The 24,376-nt window shown below is 37.8% G+C and overlaps 2 protein-coding genes across 5 annotated transcripts; both read right to left on the bottom strand.

Annotated features, from left to right (window-relative positions):
• Positions 1-4,567: 4,567 nt before the first annotated feature.
• On the bottom strand, positions 4,568-9,490 carry LOC131322123 (uncharacterized). Of its 4 annotated transcripts, none has more exons than XM_058353294.1 (5): positions 9,247-9,490; positions 7,840-8,577; positions 6,552-6,746; positions 5,647-5,781; positions 4,568-4,843 (listed from the first exon to the last, which is right to left on the bottom strand). In XM_058353294.1, exons 1-5 carry the CDS (start codon positions 9,286-9,288, stop codon positions 4,727-4,729), a joined length of 1,227 nt encoding a protein of 408 aa, XP_058209277.1. In that variant the 5' UTR covers positions 9,289-9,490; the 3' UTR covers positions 4,568-4,726. The 4 variants fall into 4 exon arrangements, with proteins under 4 accessions (XP_058209277.1, XP_058209279.1, XP_058209278.1 ...); XM_058353296.1 differs by having other exon boundaries at positions 4,568-4,834; XM_058353295.1 differs by having other exon boundaries at positions 6,552-6,743.
• Positions 9,491-15,591: 6,101 nt separating this feature from the next.
• Positions 15,592-21,240, bottom strand: LOC131321708 (uncharacterized). Its single transcript, XM_058352603.1, has 8 exons — positions 20,963-21,240; positions 19,298-19,764; positions 19,133-19,205; positions 18,921-19,001; positions 18,710-18,773; positions 17,049-17,136; positions 16,858-16,942; positions 15,592-15,843 (listed from the first exon to the last, which is right to left on the bottom strand). Exons 1-8 carry the CDS (start codon positions 21,065-21,067, stop codon positions 15,805-15,807), a joined length of 1,002 nt encoding a protein of 333 aa, XP_058208586.1. The 5' UTR covers positions 21,068-21,240; the 3' UTR covers positions 15,592-15,804.
• Positions 21,241-24,376: the final 3,136 nt, after the last annotated feature.

The raw sequence follows: 24,376 nt of genomic DNA, 5'->3' as shown, positions 1-24,376 counted from the left end.
AGAGAAATCGCTTGGTAAATTGGTTTATGATGGATAAATGATCTAATTAGAGTGTGGGGCATTCTTGTCCAAGAATAGTACATTTGCTCCTTTTGCTTTCAAAACTTAAAATATAAGGTCCTTATCTCAGAATCCTTGTTGGTCGCTTACGATTCGTTGAAGTTCAAATCAATTTGAGGAAACTTTTCAACTAATTTAACGTATTTTATACTAAGACAATCTTCTCACCTAACCCCAACTTTTAGCCTGGCATTTCAAACATAAAAATTTAGAAGTTTGCTCCATCTTAGGTCTGAAGTTCAAAAGTACTTCCTACGTGCTATCAACTGTTAACAAGTTAATCCACATGAAATTCCGTCCAGACTTTAATTAGTCCTCTGTTTGGTGGTTTAGTTCTTTAAAAATTAGTTGAGATGGGCGCGAGTTATTAGCCCGAATCCCTAAATTCTCAGAAAAACCAAAAACAAACAAAAAAAAATTCCATTTCCTGACAAAAACATCTCTATCCTATACTTATAGGCTAAATTCATTTTTGGACGTAACAATTTTAAATCAAGCCTAAACTAAAATTACACACCTTTCAAGCTTTTTTCCGGTTGAACAAACTCTGAGAACAAAATACTTTCCTAGTGAGACTGGGTCCCCATATCAGGCAAGACAACAGGTTTTATGAGTGGAGCAGGACATGATGATGCAGGCGACTCGGTGTGTGGGGTATCCAACGCGATCATCACGGTCTTGGCATTGTATTGTACGATGTTTACGTGCAATAAATGTACGCCCGGGATGCTGCCGAGCAGCTCCTTGTCGAGCAGATACAAGGCGGCCGATACGGTTGTTTATTTCGGCACCGATGATTCGGATGGAATTTGAGCGCATGCAAAATTGCATACAATTTTGAACCGTTTATTACTCGATTGAGATCCAAACCGTCGATCGCTGAGATAAGCAGCCAGATCCACCTCTCTACGGTCCCATTTCAAATGTCTTTAACATTTGTTATTCCCAACAGGTGGGGTGTCATTAAATGTGGTCATATTATATCCCTTTTGACTTATTTAATGTTTGCGGCGACAGTACGTTAACAAACTCTTTAAATTTTGAGAGCGCCGTGAAACCAAGGCATCGGTTCGTTCTTTTTTTCTCACCGTCGGGGTGTTTAAATTAGCTTATGTACATTTTTATTAAATTTTTTTTTTGGTTCGTTCAAAGAAAAATCATTTATGTCTGTGTTTAGGGATTCAATAAATTATTTTTGATTAATTATATAAGGAGCGAATCCACCAACCAATCAAAGTAACCCTCCGGCTAGGTTTTCGTTTCTTTTTATTGGCGGGGATGTTAGCGGTAAATGAACTCCCGCTCCGAAAGCTTGAAATAGCTCTTGGAAGTTTTTTTTTGTTTTTGATCCTTGGCTCTTGGAAGTTTACGCCACGATCTTGCATTTTGTTTTAAATTAGGTTAAATTTTGATTGGTTATAATTATGACTTCTTCTTCTTTTTCTTTTTCTAATGATTCAATCGAAAGAGGAAGTAATTATGATGGCTACACTTATACATTGTACGGCTACACTTTTACTACTTAGACTTTTTGAAAATCAATTGTTGAGATTAGAGGTGACAAATGGACGGATTTAGGCGGGTTGAAATGAGTCGCGGGTCAAATGTGGGTCAAATAGTAAACGGGTTGAAACCGGTCGGGCCAAATATAGGTGGAAAACATGTACTAATCCAATGGTAAAAAATATGTATCAATCCAACGATGAAAAATATAAACCATTAGATACGTGATAACACAAAGTTAATACTTGCTTGATCGAAAACGCAACAATGACTATGCATGTGCACATGCATTTAACATAGAAACTCACTAAGCTCCGAATTAAGAGAAAAACCCGTAACTAATGATTTGAAGAATTCAACGGGGCAGATTTTTACTAAATGACCCATTTGAGGATTAACAGGACAGAACAAATTTTACATGCCTTAAAAAATTGTAGGTAATGGGGCACTCTCGGTATGCACTGTTGTGAATAGGTAAGTATTTTGGTGAGTGGAAAAAATAGTTTAGGTAAGTGTTTTGGTGAGTGAAAAAAATAGTTCGTTTTTGGGTGAGTGAAAAAAATACTTTCAGTAAACGTATTATTTTTTTAAAAACAAAAAACCCTTTTGGGGCAATTTAAATTGTCGCAATAAGTAACCATGATTTTTTTCACATATGATCACTACAACAAAACACAGCTAAAGCGGCGTGTTCTAAGGGACACTTTTTACTAAATGCCCCATTTGAGGGTTAACGGGGCAGAACAAATTTTATGCCCCAATAAGTTGTAGGTAATGAGGCACTTTCAATATACACTGTTTTGGTGAGTGAAAGAAAATAGTTAGTTTTTTGGTATTATTTTTTTTGGGTGAGTGAAAAAAAATACTTTTAGTAAAACGTATTGAAATAGAAAACAAAACAAAACAAAAAAGGGGAATAAATAGAAAGTGAAGAACATAGTAGAGCGATACCTACAGAGAGAGAACTGGAAAATACGAAAGACAGTGCGAGAGAACTGGATTGACTGGTTTAGTGATGCATTTTCCCTCTGTAAAACAACTCTGAAAAACAAATAAAAGCCTTTTTTGTTAGAGGTTATGCTCGGGTAGAGGTTATTAGTTGATGTAGTTAATTTGGAAATGATTGAAAATGATTTTGGAAAAGTAGGAACACGTTATTGCATAAGGAAATGATTTTCCTTATGTTGCTTTCCTTATGTCATGACCAAAAAATAAGTGTAGTGTATAAACATTTTGGAAAATTTAGTGTAGAAATTCATTACTAAAAATAATAGTATTCATTCAAGCTTTAAAAAATCAACGCCAATCTATCCCATTACCCAATCAAGTTTTCAAAAATGATTACCAAAAATCGGCATTAAAAATCATTACCCAAAAAAATCGACAGTCAAAGGGAAGCAAGATTAGTTGATGTAGTTAATTTGGAAATGATTTTGGAAAAGCAAGAACACGTTATTGCATAAGGAACCTTATTGCATAAGAAAATGATTTGAAATGATTTTCCCTATGTTGCTTTCCTTATGTCACTACCAAAAAATAAGAGTAGTGTAGAAATGTTTTGGGAAATTTAGTGTAGAAATTCATTACTAAAAATAATAGTATTCAATCAAGCTTTCAAAAATCAATGCCGATCTATCCCATTACCCAATCAAGCTTTCAAAAATGATTACCAAAAATCGACATAAAAAATCATTACACAAAAAAATCGACATAAAAAATCATTACCCAAAAAAATCGGCAGTCAAAGGGAAGCAATATTAGTTGATGTAGTTAATTTGGAAATGATTTTGAAAAAGTAGGAACACTTTATTGCATAAGGAACCTTATTGCGTAAGGAAATGATTTTCCTTATGTTGCTTTCCTTATGTCACTACCAAGAAATAAGAGTAGTGTAGAAATTCATTACTAAAAATAATAGTATTCAATCAAGCTTTCAAAAATCAACGCCAATCTATCCCATTACCCAATCAAGCTTTCAAAAATTATTATCAAAAGTCAGCATTAAAAATCATTACCCAAAAAAATCGGCAGTCAAAGGGAAGCAAGAATAAGCTTAAAAGATTTCCAATCGGTTTTGGTTAAAAGGATAACTTCAAAGGCATTTAAAAGGATTTTCAATCCAACGGTGGAAAATATGTATCATCCAACGATATAAAATGTAAACCACCCTCCCATATTACATAGAAGATGAGAAAACAGCTGCTTCTATAGCTACGCAGATGGCATGTTTCTTCCCATTGACTTTTAGCCTTCATTTGATTTCTGCTATCTAAATTTATCCTTTTAATTTCGTATTCAATATGAATTTTATTTCATAAATCGCGTCCGCATCCGTATGCCGTATCTAAATTTATCCTTTTAATTTCGTATTCAATATGAATTTTATTTCATAAATCGCGTCCGCATCCATATGCCGTATCTAAATTTATCCTTTTAATTTCGTATTCAATATGAATTTTATTTCATAAATCGCGTCCGCATCCGTATGCCGTCTGCTTTTTAAGGGCCTTGTCCAAGGTTGATATTGAAGCTTGGCCCACATCCGTCTAAACTTATTCTGCATTGTCCAGGCCTTGGGTTAATAATCCATGAGCCCAAATTACTGGGCCAATACTGAGTCACTATTTGAACAGTAACACAAATAAAGCTTGCCCCGAGTTCTCCATTTATCCAAAGAATATCTTCTAATTTTCTCGGGCACCATTCGTCCTTTCGGTTTGTTCTCTCGAGTTTTGGTTCTCTCATTTTTTTTGGTCTTAAGTTGTTCTGGTTGTTTGGATTGTTTCAGCGGATGTTTCACTTTTGTTTTTCATTGTGGTGTTATGGTTGTCTCCATGCATTCCTTTGAGTTTGGTTCTCAGATAGCGTTTGCTAGTATGCCTGTGATTCATTAAATATTGTTATCTTTTTAAAGTTTTTTTTTTTTGCTAATAATAATATAAAAAAAACATTGTGACTCAACAGCTACTCAAAAAAACCATATATTCAACTATTAAAAGTCCATGATTCACACGTATCCTGGTTTAAAAGAGTTGTCCAAAATCGAGCAGTGGCGAAGTCAGGATTTTCGTCGAAGATGGTGCTGTTCAACGGGATCGAGTCCACTGCTATTGTCGTATAAAGCCGATGATCGGGTTTTTAATGGTTGGCATACGGCTGATGATCAAATCCAAGTAGATTGAGTCGGATGGTTGCATTTGAAGGAATCGACACCGCCGAGATGAGCAAAGAAATTCGAGGAATCCACCGTACCGTCTTCTTCCGCAACGACCTGTATGGACTAGGAAGGGGGGGAAAAAGGATGATAAACACGGCATTTGAACGAAAGCTCCATGCAAAACCTCGGTCCAAATTTGTTTGTTTATTTTCGACGTTCGTTCCAGTTTTTTTGTTTGTACATCTTTCTACATGGGTCTCTAAAAATATGCAACGTGGATGTTTTTGATGATTCTCGATTAGTTCTGTTATACAAAGTTCCCAAAATCTGAAAAACATTAGATCGAAAGATATAAGTACTTGATGAGATTAAGGCGGAAACGGTGGGTTTTCCACCGCTGCTCATTGTGGATCCCACCATGCGTTTATTGTCATAATCCGAACCGTTCATCTTGTAGGACCAATAGTGTAGTATATTCACGTAAAAAATTCAACTTGATGGGATATTGATAAATCAATCAATAGTTGAATTTTAATTTATAAAAAAAAATAAACGGTCTGATCCTGTCAAGTTAAACTTCCATGATCATCCGTTTTATAAATCAAAATTTTTAATTTTGATATACCAATCGATGTCCGGTGAAACTAATTTTTTGAATGAGAATACTACTCTGTAGGCCCTACAAGATGAACAGTTCAGATTGGCAATTAATGCACCGTGTGGCCCAAAACGATGGTGGTGGAAAACCCATAATTTCCGCTGCCAGCAGAAGGAATTTAATCTCGTAATTGAAAGACAGCACGGGCATCGAAGATGGACAAACAAATTGGAAGGATGTTCAAACAAAAGGGAACGGAGGGAGTAAAATATAGGACTACTAGTATCATTTACTCTTAGATACTATGCACCCTTCCACTGTCACTTACGTTTTCATCTGTGTCCTCTTCATTGTTGCCATTATAAGATCCTCTAGGGGTTTCATGGCAGACGAATTCATCATTTCTAGCAAACCTTCCCCTAACTCGTGGTCTCCTGTCTGCTAGGGCTTTCCGGCATGCATACTGCAATTTCCACTTTCAATTTTATCAACTGAGGAGGAGTTTATAAACCACAAATTTGAGATTGCAGTTTTTATGAACATATGAAGAAAATAATCCATATGAATCATACACAGGCCGCCTGTCAATGGATCGGATTCGGACGGTCCGAATCCGATAGGATCCAAATCCGAAATACTAACTCAAATCCGATCAGAATTTGGGAAAATCCAATTTCAGCACTACGAATCCCAATATGAAAAATGCGAACCCGATTCGAATTATATATTTATATATAATATATATTTTATTCTAAACCCAATGGAGTACTTATTTTAAAATTAATCATCTCAAAGGTTTTTCTTTTCCATGGTAAAAAGTTGCGTAGAATTAGCTATTGTTAAGTTCGTGAGTTGGATCCGGTTAGTATTCGGATTACAGAATTGAAGTTATCGGATTTGGATTCAGATTTTTTCGGATCGGATCGGATCGGATTGAATCCCAATCTATTGACAGGCCACCTGAACTACACACAAGTACATGTAAGTTATGTAACAGAGACCCACCCATGGGTTGCCCCAATGGTAAGAGCAAACCTGCTCCTGCAATATGGCAGGGATCGATTTCCCCTGGAAGTAAATTATGATTTAAGTGGGGAGCATGATGGTGGGTTGCAGTGCTAGTCTCCCCCGAGAATTTAGTTGAGGTGCGCGTAAGCTGACCTGGACACTCCTGTTACCCAAAAAAAAGAAGAAGTTATGTAACAGAGGTGGCTGGGAGAGCAAGAGAAAGACCTTGATTTTTTTGCTGAAATTCCTCTCATTCCTTTTCTTCAAGTACCTATGGATCTTGTCCTTCCTCTCTTCAACAGAGCATTTGGCTGCAGCCTTGATTGCGGAATCCTCCAAGCTCGAGATGCCGGTATCCAACGGAGTAGAACTCCCGCCGTCGTTCACAGCATGTTGTCTCTCATTGCTAAGTGCGGCCTTCTTGAAACAATTACCATGACCAAAACACAAAGAAGCGTAAACTTGGTATATATATTTCGCTTTCGCAATGTATAGACTACCCAACGCCAATCGCAGATGCAAAGACGAAAGATGATAAGAGCAAAAGCCCCTCTTCGAGAGCCTCTACTGAATTTTGCTCGCTCCGGTTCCTTAGGAGTATCGGGTTTTTAACTCCTGGCTTGATTCTCTCAAGAAAGAAGAGCAGCAAGCCAAGCTACGTACCTTAGCTGCCAGAACTAGGAAGATAACTGCCTCGCTTAGTCGCTTTATGGAACTAAATTAGTTGATTCTACTAGCAAGTTGTCTAGAGCCAGAGAGCTGTAGCCAGAACAAATGATATTGTGGTACTCTTCCTGAGTAACTGCTTCTTGGAAGAGTATACCGGCCAGAAAGATGATAGATTATCCGTTCGTACACCCGGCCTTTCGTGTGTCTAACGAGAGAAAAAGCAAGAAAAGAGCTTGGCTTCAAAGAGGGACTTGTCTCTCGGAAGTCGACTAGTTTTTCAATCAACCGCACTCACCTTTGGAGCTAGAGGAAATGAAACAGAAGGACGTATTGATTCTCTAACCTAAACCACTATTCAAAAATTTCTATTGTAGGAAAAATTGAGAATATACAATTGAATGACTCACTGCTTATAAGACTTAGCCTTTTAAGTGGATATGGGTCATTTAGTATATATTGAATTCAGTGATGTGGTGTAGATTTTGTGAATACCCCAAACAGATGGGGCCGGCCCGAACATAGGAAAACCTCTGGCAGATCATACACTCAATACCTACGCTAGCTCCTCCCAAAAGAAAGCGGAATTCCTAATATGCTTGCTACCTTGCGAGAAAACATGAAGATAGAAGTAGCCGTTTGAGTTGAACAACAAGGATTGAATTGATTCCAAAGTTTGTACCGGCCCGCAACCAAAATAACTGTTTAGTCTATCAAACCCCTTTTAATTAGACTATAGCTTATACAACTAATTTTTGTCCATGTTGTTTAAGATTTTTCTAATTTCATCCCGTACCATGGTGATAATCTGTTGCGAAAATTAAAAGAGGAATTGTAGAAGAAATACCTGTAGCACAGTACTAGAATCATAAATCCCAGGCAAAGGTCCACTAGAGTCGTAAATCCCAGGCAAAGGATCTGAAGAGAAAATTCCACCATTATCTCCTTGGAGTACTTCCAAGTCTTGATTCTGAACTAGTCTAGTTCCCACATAGTCAGTACTCCCATTGAAAATCCCAGAATTATCATCAGAAAGTACTGCACTACTCAAATTGCATGGTAAATATGGTCCCACTACTGTATTTGCAGACCCAAGAAAAGAGCTCAACCTAATGTAAGAATTAGCTGGCATCAAGGACAAGCATCCCTCCTTCAAAAGGGAAGGCATTAATATTGTAGGCCCCGGCCTCACAATGGGGGCAAAATGGTCATCAGGAGGATAAGCTGGAAGCCCATTAACAACAGCAGCTTCTTGTGATAAGGACTGAGATTGGTCAAGCAAAGACAGTTGGTCTTCTTGGTAATTGTTGGGAAATATTGGTGGTATGAAAGATGATAGGGCAAAATCTGTAGATACATAAATGTCATTGTCAAAGATTAATTCAGGGAGGCTGCAACCGTCGGTGGTGGCCGCGGTAATTTCGGTGCCATTTTTGTCTGTGGTTTTGAAAAAGTGACCAGTATCTTCTTGGCAACAATTAGAAGTGGAAGTAACTTCTGAATTTTGGAGTGGGTCATGGAACAATAGTACTTCAGGATCACATAATTCAAGAGTTTGAGCAGTACTTAGGCCTGAAATGTCTTCCTGCAAAAGAAGGAGGACAATTAGATCATGGAAATGGAGAGTATATAGAGCAAAAAAAAAAAAACTGAAGATCATATATACACTCCCACATACATAATGCATATATGTCTAGAAAATAAGAGGAAAAAACACAATGCAAGTAACACTTCAAAGGGCACAGACGCGCGAATGATTTGGATTTTGGTCGTAGACCAGTCGCGAGCAACAAATTCCACTACATAGGGCATAGGCAATACGAGACAAACTTCTAGTGGTCAGAGTTTTTTTTTTTTTTTTTTGTTATTCGAATATTTGTCTGGTGTCTGTGTGTGTACGTACCTTTATTTCCAAAGTAAAACCACCTGACGAGCTGGAGGAACTAAGGAACCCAAATACAAAAAATAAAAATGGCGCGCAGCATTAGCAAAGAACTGTATTCATGGTATAGTGCAAGTATGCAAAATACATGAAATGTCCAAACTAGCTTGGACAACCAATGAGAATTTTCACGGGAATTTATTTGGATAAACTTGGACATGGCATGCATGCATGTAGCTATGAACGAACCCGATCGCTCTTCCTCTCGATCTTCTTTTTTGGGTTTAATTTTTTTTTTCCCTTGTTAATGATAAGGACATGACCATGCATGAACACAGATTCGCGAAGAGGTTTCAAAGGTGAGAAAATTACAGCCGGAAGGTTCTTCGGCGGATTAACCACGTTCCAAAGCATCGTAATTTCCTTTCGAAGCTAGACTATACATACCCCAAAGCCTTTAATCTCTATCCTATTTTACAAGTCCCCAATACATAACATAATACTGCGTGTTCTCATGGATAGGGCCTTCTTTAAGCTGCAACTGCATGCATTACGTACTGAAACCAATTAAGGATGAACCTTCATAAGAATGAGGGTCTAGCTAGAGAGAAACGTTTCAGGTATATGGGCAGAGAGAGAGAGAGAGAGAGAGAGAGAAAGAAAGAGAGAGATCGGTTTAAAGTTTAAACTAAGTAACAAGAGTTAGTTATGCATATATAGCTAAGAGAAACGATATAGAGGGGCAAAACCAGAGACTTTCGCTGGACCATTCATTTGACTGTTTGCCTACGTGGGGTTTGACACGTGGAGGATAAACACGTGGAGGTTTATCCTACGTGGCACCTTGCTGACATGGCAAGTCTAAGCTAAGGTTGGACTTAAATTGGAATAATTGCTTAATTGGTTTGACCAAGCAACAACCATATATTCCTTGCCGGTTTTATAGAGTCTCCCCCTCATAGGTCTTAGTAAAACTAAAATTGGTACGTGGTATCCTAAAGTTAAAAACTAAGTATTGAAATATTTCTTCACTGTTCAAAAAATCTCACCGAGATCTATCAAATAATATTCATATTGTATAAAAAATTATTTCGTTAAATGCATTATTTTTAAGCTTGACCCTTGATGGATGTTTTCCTTCTTCACAACTGATTTTTTTTCGTTTCCAATAATTCCTCCTTTCAAGTGAGGGGTTTTCTCTCTCAATCTCATATCTGAGAGTTTCTTGGTGTTTTCTCCTCTTTTTCTTTCTCTTGACTTTTCCTTTGTCATCGAGATGCTTTTTCAGTCTTCGATAAAAGTGGTGGTGATGGTCCTTTGATGAAACAAAGCGGAGGCAGGGTTGGTCCGATAAGACTCAGATCGTTTGGATTGACTTGCCATCAGTGTATGGCCTTGCCCTATGAAAAGTAGATGCTGTCATCGAAGATACTCGCTGCGAAGTTGTTCGGTTTAGGTTTGTGATTTTCTTCTTAATTCGTATATTGGCGAGGGTAGTTGCGCACATTTTGGCAACTTCAGGTTCATGAGGTTCTGATATCCGTATTCGGAAGGTTAGATCTCCTGATTGGTTTTTAGATCTTCTATGAAACAATAATCATCCTCTTTAACATACTGTTATACTCTTTTTTATCAATGAAAGTTTGTCACCATGTTGGCAAAAAAATTTTAAAAAAAAGTGCACGCGGTCGGGGGACCATGGGATGCTGCTGAGCACCACGTGCCAAGCGGTATCTGGCCGTTCATCTCGGCACGAACGGCTCGGTTTGAATCTGAGCGTGTACAAATCTGAGCGGTCGATTGTTAGGCAAAGCTCTGAGCCATCGATTGTCGAGATAAACGGCCGGATTGGGTGCTTCGGCAACAGTGCCGAGCACCCCTGCTTGACAGCATCTCCCAATCTTGGCCGAGGACGTCCCATCTAAAGTTGGTCTAATCGCAATCCGGATCCAGCTTTATTCCTCAACGTTTGCTAGTCAAGAGACTACGGCATTGTCCCGTTGGCATTAGCTTTCGAAAACTTGCAAAGGGTGAAACAAGAAATGACATCTAGCATAGTATATAGTACACTCCCCGTTTATGTATCTGTATCTGGAGTTCATTTGTTAATGTCAATATCAAAGCTTTATGCTTTGAAATATCGATCGTAGTTGGTGAATTGAGTCCATTGACTGATATCATGTGCGTTTATTCTTTTCAACTTGCTCTCTACAAAGAACATTTCTGATCATCAAATCGATGACTCCCGTCTCCCATGCACGATGTGACAAATTAGTTGTCGGTTTGGTTGTAAGAATGGGATTGGAACGACTAGATTCCCTCGCACACTATATAGGCAAGAAAATGTGTTTATCTACGTGTAAATTAAATGTTGGCGGAAATAATTCATGTGTGCGACGGAACAAATTGTCTCGTACATTATCTACTTTGTCATGTTAATGTTTCGGATAAAATTAGTGCCGAATCTTACTCCAATCTGCCCCGAGAACTAACATACACTCACACAATGTTTTTCACTTCCCTTGTTTACTGATAAATGCGAAGGTTTATTTTTTCTTTTCCATTTGCCTTTAATTAAGGCTACTGATTTTGTCACTCCCTTTTTTATTAACGCTACTCTTTTGCACTTACAGGGGAGTGACATTAACAAAAAAGGGAGTGGCAAAATCATTTTCCTTAATTAAGCGTGAAGTTGAATACCAGCATTTCCCTAATCTTCTCGACCTATAAAGGCTTCTCTGTGTGATTGAACTGCAGAGCGATCTCATCCGTTCAAAAATATTTCTAATGATTATATTTTGTTGAAAGTTTATTTTCGGGAAGAAACTATACTTCTCGAAAAGAATCATTTTTAGAATCTAAACTAGATTATTGAGATAAAGGATTCAATGGAATATATGAACAATTCAAAATATCTACCTAATAAAACACAAGGGTATGGGGACCACACAAACACAAGTTGAAAAAATGGCTGAAATTCATTTGATCCAAGGGTTGACAAAAAATTTTGCAAATGTAATGTAAGTGCCCACATTCTTTGTAGTAATTGTACAAAGGAACTTTGGCAAATGTAATGTAAGTGCCCACATTCTTTGTAGTAATTGCACAAATGCCACCGATCTTCCAATTCCAAAACCCTATACGCAAATTGATAGTTCTTTGTAGCTAGCTTAAAAGTTTAGTTAGGGAGTACCGTAAGCACGAGTAATTCTCTTTCGTGCCACTAAGAAGAGGATCACATAATGCACACTAATGAGTCAATTTAGTGTTTCAGCCACTAGCAGCAAGTGCCTTCGGCACGGGCAATTCCAATCGGGGTGCATCGTGCCGTAGGCACGGACAAACACTAGTATATACATGTTTTAGTGCATTGTTAGTATAAAGAGGGAAATTGTTGGTTGTACTTGTGGAAACATACTACAGTCTCCAATAATTAAAAGACACACGGTACCCTTGCGAAAAATTCTAAGAACAGATTATGGGATTCAGAAATCTAAAAATTTGCAATGGAGTGTTTGCTACAAATTCTAGGAGAAACTTCTAGAAATCACCTGCATAAAGACAAAAATATTTCTTACAATTCTATCAATTACCCCTTGGTCGAGGACAAAATAGGCTAATTCAACGCAAAAGGCTTATTTTCCAATTTTTTTTTAAAGCAAACACTTCTCAACATCCATAACGTTTAATCCACAATTTAATTTAAAATTGCAGCAAACAATCTTTATAACTTCTCCAAAATTTAAAATTTAGAATTTGAAGCAAAATCAACCATTTAAAATCTAAGGAAAAACTACCGCAAACACCCCCACTAGCTCATATCTCGACAGCATAAAAGATAAAGATATGGTGTACTAGCAAACCTCATGCCAAAAAAATTTCCAACTTTTTGATAGGAAATTTGGTGTCAAAAGACACACCAATCACATAGGGTTCCCCTCAAAAGTGACCCATATCCTAGGTAACTTTGCATCAGAAACCCACCTTTAAATAGTTCCTCAAACCCCTTTGATCAGACAAGGTCATTGCGAATCCCTAAGCTCTATTGGTACAGAATCGTTGAGCGGGACCATCCTCTTGTCTTCCATTAAACCAAAATTAATCAACTTGCCCTCTATCTTGACCGCACATCCGTCGGGGGACATCGTACTTGGCGCCACGTAGTTATCTGCATGAGATTTATCGTACTTATGTCAATGCTGAAGATAAAATCTCATTGCGTGGCATGAGAGATAGAGAATATATTTTAGTCCGACTAAGCGAGTATGCAGGCTTGAACCTAAACATTGAGGGAGAAACTCAAAGTACGTACTTTGCTATTAAGACAACCACTTGGTGGTAATCAACCGTCCGGACAGGGCTGAGGGCCATCCAAATGGGATCCGGCTTCTCTGCAGTTGGACTGTAAAGAAGTCTTTGCAGTCTAATCTTGTCCGTTCAATTCTTCAATCAAAGGTTCAGATTTAAAACAAACTATTCGCGTGAATAAAATACTATTCTCGTGAATAGTCTTTCGATAAAATCTAACCGTTCAAAATACTTTTGGACGACTGAGATTGTCTGAACCGCTCTCTACAGTCCAAACATAGACTGCAGAGAAGCCATATTCATCCAAATGAACGAAGCAAACGAAGTCTAGAGCTTCTGGATTTCCCGTCCAGGGGCAGATACGCAGCAGCACTATATAATCTGCAGGCTGTGTGAAACTTTCTCGAGTTTATGTCATCACTCAGGACCAACAGTCCTCGTGCTCTTGTTCATGCCATCAACTCATTTTTTGTCGATCAAAAAAAAAACTCAGGACCAACCGTCCTCGTGCTTGTGTTTGACAAAAGAAGAACATATCGATGTCTCTCTATCTTTTTTTTTCCCCTCTTTGAATAGAATATCGCTCGGTCCACCATATGAAATTCAGCAATTTTATTTGTGCTATTCTGGTCAACAACTACTGCAATCACTAAACCAACCTTTAATTATACCCCTAACTGGCAAGGCCATATCCCTAGAGTCTAGACAGATCTTCCATATTAACAGTTTTGGCAAAATTCAGATGCACTAAGCACTAACTTTTCGATCGGTACGTCGGAACCTAAGATCTTATGATCTTCTGATGTTGTGGGGAAAAAAGATGAACTTTATTCTGGGCATTGGGAGGATGCTATCTGGTCAAGAAGTGCACAGGGTTGGCAGCATTTATGCTAAATGGCATCGACTAGTACAATTAACTTGATGGTGATTTGCCAAAAAAAACAGAGAAACATGAGATGATTCCGCGATTATGGTTTGAGTTTTTATGCAGTTCGGGTTGAGTTTACGCCAAGTTGTGATGTGATGACAATGATAGATGAGTTTCATTTCATGTCTGAGGATCATTTTGAAACACTTTTTAGAAGAAAGTAACAGCATATCATGTAATCTTATCAAAGACAACTACGGGGAAATTCCATAACTCACTTCCCTTGAGGTTACCCCTAGGGCTTAGGCGGTAATTACCCGGTACATGTGAGATGGGGGGACTGCAAGTACCTGAGGGATTAATTAGTTGAGGCAAAATGTTTCGGATGCCCTCGATAAGCCAAAAAAAAGAAGACAACGACGACAATTAGAAGGAAAAGCGATAGTTTAATATACGTGGAATTCGGTTGGTGGTACCTATTCTAGAGGTGGCAACCGGACGAGTTTGAATGGGTTGAGATGGGTCCTGAGTTGCATATGGGCAAATTGAATATGATTCAATATCATCGTATGGGCCTAAATTTTAATCCCAAAACCCTTACAAATGCAGGTTGGGCAGGCTTAAGGGCTAATGTTTACTTTTGCTAGACGGGTTAAATATGAATTGGTCAAATATAGGTCGAGTCATCTCCATAAAACCAGTCCTTCGTTTTTCGTTTTTTCTCCGCCTTTTTGCTCTTTAATTACAAATTTACAATGGTACTTCTTTTATGCCCTAGCTCACATGCAATGGTATTCCCACCAGTTCCTTACTGATGCAACCAAATCAAAAATAGATTGTGTGTTCCAACTCAAATAAATACTTATTTTCTGAATTAAATGTGATGTATTATGAGAGAATGACTTGTCTCATAAAGCAAAAAATAAGTACATAAAAATAAGAACCTTAGCAGAACGGAAATTAAGAAAATCCCTAAAATGATAAAAGATTGATAATGAAGACTCTAGAAACCTCTTTACATACTCAAGAACGCTACTAACACTAGATGATGCTAAAATGACCTAAATTCCCTCAATTCTACTACATCAGGACTCCCCCTCCCTAAAGAAAACAACTTGTCCTCAAGTTGGACAACAAGACTCAAGATAATTCAATAAAACATAGAATTGTTTATTATGCAGCACCGAATTAGGCACGTGGCTACATTTTCTTGATCACCATTACCCTCATGCAATAACTCATCTTCAATATGAGCTTCCATTGGTCATGACTCTAGTTCCCAACGCACACCTAGAATCATCTAACATGAAGTGCAAATGTCTAACTTCCCTTCAAACACAAGGTTTGCTTGAGTGAATACCATACCCAAAGGATTTTCAAGCTATTCCAAGTAGTCTTCAGCCTCTTTGACATAGCAAAAGTCTCGATGTTCACAACCGCGCCTTCAGCTACAATTTCAGGCCGGGATAAAAGTGCCCGAAAAACTACCCGGTCAGGGAATTTGTTCATTTCAGTACAGCACGAGCTTAACCAAAACAAGAGACATCAAAATACATTTTCGCATTACAAAAACAATGTTCTATAGCTGAACAAAAGCCGCTCCGATACAACTACCTATTATGATGCCAGAGATCTGAAACTACAATACAAAAGAATAAGGAATTGGATAACGAATATTAGCAAGATGCAAATAAACTGTGTATTTATCAGAAAGATACAAATAAGCTACATATTGAAGCAGATTTCGCATCTTGTCAAATACTGTAGCGTGACGAATGTGTGAACCCCCATAACTGCAAGGATAGGAATGAAAAAAATGGATTAAGATTGACTCAAGCCGATGGTACACCCCAAAAAATTCTAATTCCAGGGAGAAAATCATATGATTAAAGCACATTCCATTCCATGAGGTCTTATTTCTCATTTGCGCGATACATAGTTCAGATAGACTCGATGATCAAACCAACATATGTAAATGATAGTACACACTAAGATCCAAAGATTCCAAATCATAGAACTCTTAAGGAAACAAATAGAAAAGATAAGCAATTTGATTATGTTTCAATTATTTTACCTATTTGCGATGATGCTCATTTTACCTATATGCCTCTCCCTAGTCAGGGATTGCCTAGGTGAGTTGGTATGTGGAATTACCCTCTTGCCTTCATTCAAAAATCTCTTCTTGTCATGTTTCAGACTCTCAAAGAAAAACCACAGAGATGATTGATGAACAAACTGAAAATATTTGCAAACAAAATCGCAATCACTTTTACCGAACAATAATCATCATGAAAAACTCAATCGTTCTGTGGAACCATGAAAGGCAGTTGACGCCTGAAACCCTTTTATATCTTTTCTTCCAATCGCTTCACTAAAAGGACTAACCGATGATGGACATGAGCAACTTTTAAGGAAAATTTCTGCAATGTTCAAATCTGACCAACATACATGATACCCCGAGGTGCAGCAATTTGATTGATATATGAGGTTGCTAAAAGAAACACAACTCCCAAGTCCATCCAAGGAGGACATAGGTGAGGCAGCAAGAAAAGGACATACTGGCCTATTAACTAAGACTACTTTTTATTGAACCAAATGGAGAAACCAGATCCGTGAAGCCGAGCCAACCCAGCTCCAAGGTAAGTGGGGCTTATTGAGTTACCTAACTCTTCTAAACTATTCATTTCTTGACTTTTATACTTTGCGGTTATCGTCTTAATACTTCATACGAAAACACAAAAAGTAAGAGGCAATCATTTAGAGTGGTGAAATTCGGTAGCAGAAGGTTAACGATAATTGAGCAGTACCTCAACATTCTTCAATTCAAATTCCTGGCTGTGAGCCAGGCATAAGTTCCCAAACGTGTCACAAGGTCCACTTGTTCCAGTTAACCTATTTCACAGAAATCTCAAGAGTCAATGTGCATTTCACACTGGTCAGTAAAGTAGACTAATGGAAGGAACTGCAAATGACATGTTTTCTGAGAAAAAGAAATTACAGCTCTCCGTCCAGGCACAAGGCAAAGTTCCCTCCTCCACCCAGTGCTAGTAAGTCATTCAAACACAAGTAAAAATACCGATTGGCACCTGTTCAAACAGGAGAGGCACATTAGGTTTAAATCATGAAAACAGCCTACTACAGATTTTAAAGAGTGAAGAGCATGTTGTGTTGGGCCTGTGCTAGTGACCTGAACCGAACATCACATGATCGTTGTGTGACTAAAGAGATACAAAAATAGGATAGTCATGTGGGATGCAACGATAGCGTGATATGAACTCCACAAATTAACCATTCCGAAATTGTTAAATATAATATCCAGCATTTTCTCTTTGATAAGGCTAAATCAATATCAACATCCAAGCTGAAAGATTGGAGCAAGCTGTGCATATTATGAGGACCGTCATTCTGCAATTAATCAAGGCCTAATGCTGGGAAGTTATATTGCCAGAACTCCACATGATACACTACTTATACTGTTCCATTTTGGTGAAAAAGAACTTGGAGATATTATCCAAAATGTAACTGAAATATTGAAAGATTACTGAAGCGTGCACAACTTATATGGTTGACAAGGAATCGGAAAATCTAGATGTAGCATCCATTCATCACTGAATATGGACAATGTTTTCCTTAAATGTGTAATGTAGTATGGATATATGTGGATCTATGGCTCTAAGTAGTAAGCACGTCTTAATTTCACGGGTGCATGCTTGGAAGAACCACAGCAACTTGTAATCCAAGTTCAGTTCTAAATCGATCATACCATATTTAAGGCTTATTGTAATTTTAAATTAGAAGAGAACTTACTACCTCCATCATGATCTTTAGTTATGAATAGTCCCAAAAGTTTAAGCTGCTAGTAAATGGGTCTAACAAAGTATATCAAGTTATTCAACACCCTTCCATCAATATCCATTGTTAGAGCAAAACAGAACACGGAAAGAAGAAGCAGAATGAATACGGAAAACAAATGCAAACTGAGGGCTGGAACCTAAGGCCTCTCTCAACAACTCTGATACCATATCAACCAACCAATTCTCACAAAAAGCTTAAGCTGCTAAGAAATGGATCAAACAATGTAAAACAAGCTATTGAACCGTTCCATCAGTAAAATTGATGTCTAGACACACACACTTCCATCTACAAAAATCCTCACATAGACAAATTTTTGCCACTCATTTACGCATCAGCTGAATGGAAACTACTCCAGTTTTTTATACAATTGTTTAAACGGGTAAACTATCTCATTAATGGAACTTTGGGAAATGTAGACTAGACACAGACCTAACATTTGCCATAATGAGTGGCTGCCCTCAAATTGAAACCCACACCGTTAAGGTTACCATATTGAGTGTTAACCACTAAACCCAATGCCATATATATTTTGACCATTGTGTAACCGTTTGAAAGATTTATAGGTAGAAGTACCTTGCACAACACACTAAGCAATTTATAGCAATCAAATTGTATAAAAGACATACATTCTAACACCTAAAAGTTCTTTATCCAAATTTCAGTTACCAAAACAAGTAAGGATAGCATACATGATACCACCTCTTTTATAAACTGTAGATTAGCCTATAGATACCATTTAACAGAGAGAAAAACATAAATCATGCAGTTGCCATGCTGATAGCTGCATAGAGACAAATTGCTTACCAGTTGGTCTAAATAACCTTGGTTCACCATAGATGGTTGTAAAAACAAATGTTTGGTTTGTCCCCTACCAAAACCAATTGGTAAAATAGTTCATTGTCAGCATACTTTAAATACCAAAAGGAGAGGGAAATGAGAATAGCACAATTTTATAAAACTGGTGCCTCTTTGTTTGTAACTATCATTCATGTGACAATAATAATAGGCAACTTACTTGGTATTTTCTCTTCGGGGTAGGTTTCAGAGGGCACTCTAACAGCCCACCAAAAACTGCTCCTTGTTTATCTCCAACAATCTAGAAGTTGTGAACACAATTTAGACATTCCATTTCCAATATTAAAACCACGAAACCACCACCCCCTAGTTTACATGGAGAGACTCAAGAACTCCCAATGTTAGAAAAACTTTGATAAATAAGATACATACCAGCAAACAAGGACCAGCAAGATCAGCACTTCTACGAATAAGTGTACGGAGAGATATACCATGTTTTATAGTACTGCCCTTCAGTGGAAAGAATATATATCAAGACCAAATAACTGGATACAAGACCACATCCAGGGTAGAACATGATTCCAGTGAAAACATTACCTATACAACAAGACCCATTGGCATCCTTTGACTATATTGGGAAGAGACGACAGCAAAAACTCGTACAAGTCCAAAGTAATGAAAGAAGACCCCTCTGTGAGGTATGGCATAGACCTCTCCACATTATGTGATTCGGTTGCATCTTCAAACGTGTCTGAACTGCTAGTGCTTCTCCCAGAGTCTAGGTCTGCTCCCTTGTTCTCACATTCAGCACTCCTCCCAGTCCCCTGTTCTTGACCCGCTCCATGGGAATTTGGAGTTCCTTTATTCTCACATTCATGATCACATTCCTCATAGCCATGTTTATCTAGCCACGGTATGCTTGTACTTTTCCATTTAACAGGAGGGGATTGAATTGGTTTGATATCATCCGTATGATTGTTAGATTGGAACCCAGCAAAGCTCGATGAGGGGAGAATGGAGGTAAAGATTGAAGACAAAGATTTACCCTCAGAATGTGGCCTGGCCTACACATTTGAAACCCAGTGTTACAATGACAGCCATAATCAAAATTAGAATGGATGAGCCGAAAATGTGTCAAAAGTTCCCATCTTTTTCAGGAAAACTTCACATTCTAGAGGACCAATCAACAACCACCTAAATGAGGTAATAAAGCTCGGATTGGATTATACCTATTTATCCACTTAAAACTGCGAGTTCTCGACACTGGAACTATATAACAGATATAGTGACTTAGAAAGCGAAAGACTAGGGTGAGTAATGCATTAGTTTTACTCTAATCCACATAAATTCCCAATTTAATTCAGAAATAGATCCTCCTCAGAGATAGGGAATTAAACACAAATCACAAGCTGTCTACTACCATGTGAATTTAAAGTGGTAAGAAAATTATAAAACCATAATTTTCCCCAGCTGGCCAGCTGAAATGCCATATTCATAACTCATGAGGTTGAGATTTGAAAATGCATACACAACGGAGGTAAACAAAAAACAGTTATCTAAGTAATACGTATATAACAACTTCTTAACCAGTCACTCCATTCTCCGCCTGCATTATAGCATGCGATTGGACTATATATCCAAGGGCACCACATATCCTGCATTCGTTGGGACTTTTTCGATCAGGATCAAATCTTCATCGCACATAAAATTCACAAAACATGAGCTGTAAAATACCATTGATGATGTGCGGCATGAGTAACCTGTAACCTAAGCAACTTCTTATGCTATAAGATGTGCCTTTGGTATAGGTAAAATTAAACAAAGAGGCCAGTAAGTCAAAAGAAAGAGACTAACATTGATCCGGATTCAAAGAAGTAGCCAATTGTATCCACTTTTCGAACAGCTAACTCAAGCAATTGTTCAATAGATTTTACAAAATTGAGTTTTGAGCATTTAAATATCACCTTCACAACAATACGTGTCCAAAAATTTTACAGATCAAGTTTCCTATGAAAACATGTATCAGAATCAAACCCCATTATGAATCTGATGAGAGAATCAATTAAGCTAAACGAACTTCATTACACAATTTCGCATATACGCACAATATAACCCATAAACCTCCGCAAAAACAAAGGATCCGTTTGGATAGACGTGATTTTCCAAATTAAGGGATACTATAATCAATTTTCAACAAAACAAATATATCATGTCTAGCTCTAAATTGCTTTCATGGGAGGTTGGAAGATAGTAGGAGATTACCTGAGGTGGATCTAACGGTGGCGATTGAGAAGGAGGAGGCGGTGAATCGGAGGAGGAGAAGAGGCTAGAGATCTGGTCTGTAATCTTGTCTTTGAATGAAAACATCGGATTCTTTTGTCTCTTTGGTATGAGGAGAAACAAATGGGGAATTATGGAATCTGGACAATCGATGGATACCTAAATTGAGTATGTGGAAACCATTTTAGAGAGAGAAGAGAAAGTGTGTTTGGCTTTTTCACTAAATTGACGGAGAGAGAAAGGAAGTGGGAGCTGAGACCGGTGATGAAGGGAGAAATTTTTCAGTGCGGGGTGAGCACGCCCAGGTGGTGTCGAGCACGCATATCGGGCGTCCAAACGTGTTTTGGATTTGAAGGGTGTTTCGGTAATTTTATACTAAAAAATTATCCAAACAGATCTGACCGTCTAAGGACGGCCGAGATGGTGCTCGGCATGACGTGGCCGGTGCCCACCCGGCACTGAAAAACTTCTCGAAAGGGAAGAGAGACGCGTTGGCCATTGCATTAAAAGTTCGTTAAGATTTGAACACAATCTTTTTTTAATTTTCGTATTGATGACACATGGTGGGAGTATCTCCGCACTCAAACGTGGACTTGATTATTCAAAATCAAAGATAACTTTTTGTATTCCCTCTGGTTTATTTTTCATTTTCCGGTCATTTTTCTATTACATTTGGGTGATCGGGTCCGTTTATTTTGTAAAGTTCGGCGAGAACCTTAAACATACCAAAAATCGTGTTCATCGAACTTTAATAGATAAATGATCGGCACACATGAAAATTGAAAGAAAAAAAAACAAAATTGGGTTCCAATTCGGTGTGATTTTGGATCTAGTTTTGGTTTTCTTCAATTTTCACGTATGCCGATCATTGATCTACAAAAATTCAATGAACACGATTTTTGATATATTTAATGTTCTCTCCGAACTCTACAAAATGAACAAAACCGATCATCCAATTATGATTGAAAAATGGCCGAAAAATGAGAAATAAACCGGGGGATACCAAGGATGTTTGGTATCTCCTGTATACCAAAAAGTTTCTCCAATAGTCGTAGCCTCATCTTAGGGGGTGTTTGGGAGGCTACTTTTTGGCTTTTTATTTTTAATTTTTTGGCTTTTTGACTTTTTGGATTGTGGTCAGAATGTATTTTGATTTTTATAGAGTGTTTGGATGATATGTGCAGAATGCATTTTGAAGCATGAGTAGTGTTTGGAAGATATGGAATGAAAATGAATTATGAGTTGATTTTTTACTATATTACCCTTGGTTATTAATAATGGTGTATAATCAATTTTTAAAAAAAATTCTTTAGAAATTGTTTATTCTTTATTTACTGAAAGTGTCACACTATTTTTTTAATTATATTTTTATTGTTTCAATTATTCTTTGCTCTTACTATATACTCCCTCCGTTCCACAATAACAGTCCCACTTTCTCTCTCTTGCCTCTTTTTAAATCAAAAATTAACTACTTCCTTGCATAATTTTTCAAATTTTTTCGCACCATATTAAAGATCTCGATTAGTACTTTAATTTGGTGCGAAAAAATTCAAAAAATTATACACGAAAGTAGTTGATTTTTTTATTTGAAAAATGACACGACTTTTCATAATGGACTCTTAATATGGAACGGAGGGAGTATATTGCACCTCTATTCAAGCAGATTCTTAACAATTGCCACTTTGAAAAATTGAGGACCGATACAGTTCAAACTACTGAAGGCTCTTCTCAAGGCATCCTTGTTTTAAACACCTAATCAAGCAGAATCTAAGTGTTATACCACTTGCAAAATCAAAAGCCTCTATATGCTAAACCACTAAAAAAGCCCAATCAATCAGAGGATTCCTATTAATCTCACGTTCAACCAGATTCTAACTACCACCACTGGAAAGATCATAAGCCAACCCAGGTGAAACTACTAAACACAACCCAGAAAACAAAGGTCAAAGGATTCCTGTTCTTCTCGTATTCTCCTGGTAATGTGAAGAACCGCGAGAATGTGAAGGAAGTAGAGAGAGGATAACGTTCAAAAGGGCTTTGTGGAATTATCCCAAAAATGAGAGGATAGGGATGTCTTTTTGTCATGGCTAGAGAACAAAATGAGAAAATGAAAATGTGAAAAGCTCCTCTTAGCTCTTTCTGCCTTTTGTCCCAGAAACCTCAAAATGGAAAACCCATTTTTCCGCTTTCCGCCAAACAGCTAAAACTCAAAAATGAGAAGTGGAAAATGAGAAAAGGGGCCATCCAAACACCCCCTTAGGAGCGGAGGTGAGTACGAACGTGTTCATATAACCGAGTGAGACTCATCTGTCAAAGGTGGCGTAGGGAATCAACATTTACGGAATGCAGTTAAAGGCAGCCAGGAGGGGAACTACTGGACTCGCCTATGAGATTACCTACAACGACTTTTACCTCTCAACTAATTGATTAGGACCGGCCTTGAGAATTTAGAGGCTTAAAGCGACTTTAAAATTGAGGCCTTAGGTTCTCTATATAAAAAAAAATTTCAATAGAGGTGGTTAATATAAGGTAAAAATATTAAACATGGTATTTTAGTTTTGTAATTTAACTAAAATAAAATTTAAAAATATTTTATACCATTTGAAAAAAAATCAAACATAACGAAATACCACTCATACACTGCATTTTTTTAACTAATCGTGTTATTAACTTTAACCATAAGAATGCAAAAGGTGTAAGAGCCGTGTATTATTTATTCCTAGATCCAAAGAAAAAAAAAGGGAAAAAAACCTTTGTAAAAAAAAAACCTCTCTCGGAGTTGAACCAAGAATCTCTCATCCCAATTTCACGTACCTCACAGAGACCACTTGTGCTAGAATTGACACTTTGTTGAAACATGGAACATTTATATAAATATAATATATTTGTTTTTTTTTTTTTGAAAAATGAAGCCCTCGTTTTTCTAAAATTTCGGAGGCCTAAAGCTCTGGCACCTCGTACTTTAGCCCAGAGCCGACCTTGTGATTGACCTATCCCTTAGGAGTGTGAGCAAATTCCCCAGTCGATGGAGACAATCCCTTCTTTAATGAAAATTTGTTGGGCGGTCATGTGTTGCCCCCAACTAGGGCTGTAAACGAACCGAATCGAGCCGAACCCTGTTAAGTTCGGCTCGGGTTCGTTAAGGTATGAGTTCGGCTCGAGTTCGATTCGAGCCTAAACAACTTGGCTTGAGTTCGGCTTGTTAAAAATTTTCAAGGCTCGGGTTCGGCTCGGTTGGGTTCGTTAAGATACTAGTCTGGCTCGAGTTCGGCTCGGGTTCGATTCGAACTTGAACATCTTGGCTCGAGTTTGGCTCGTTAAACTCAAATGAATCGAGCCGAGCCGAATCTAAACTCGAATTGAGCTCGTCAAAACTCATGTTTGATTCGGCTCAGC

This window comes from Rhododendron vialii, chromosome 4a (assembly GCF_030253575.1).
Source record: "Rhododendron vialii isolate Sample 1 chromosome 4a, ASM3025357v1".
NCBI lineage: Eukaryota > Viridiplantae > Streptophyta > Magnoliopsida > Ericales > Ericaceae > Rhododendron > Rhododendron vialii.
The sequence above is the reverse complement of the archived record's forward strand: the minus strand, read 5'-3'. Positions and strand labels throughout refer to the sequence as shown.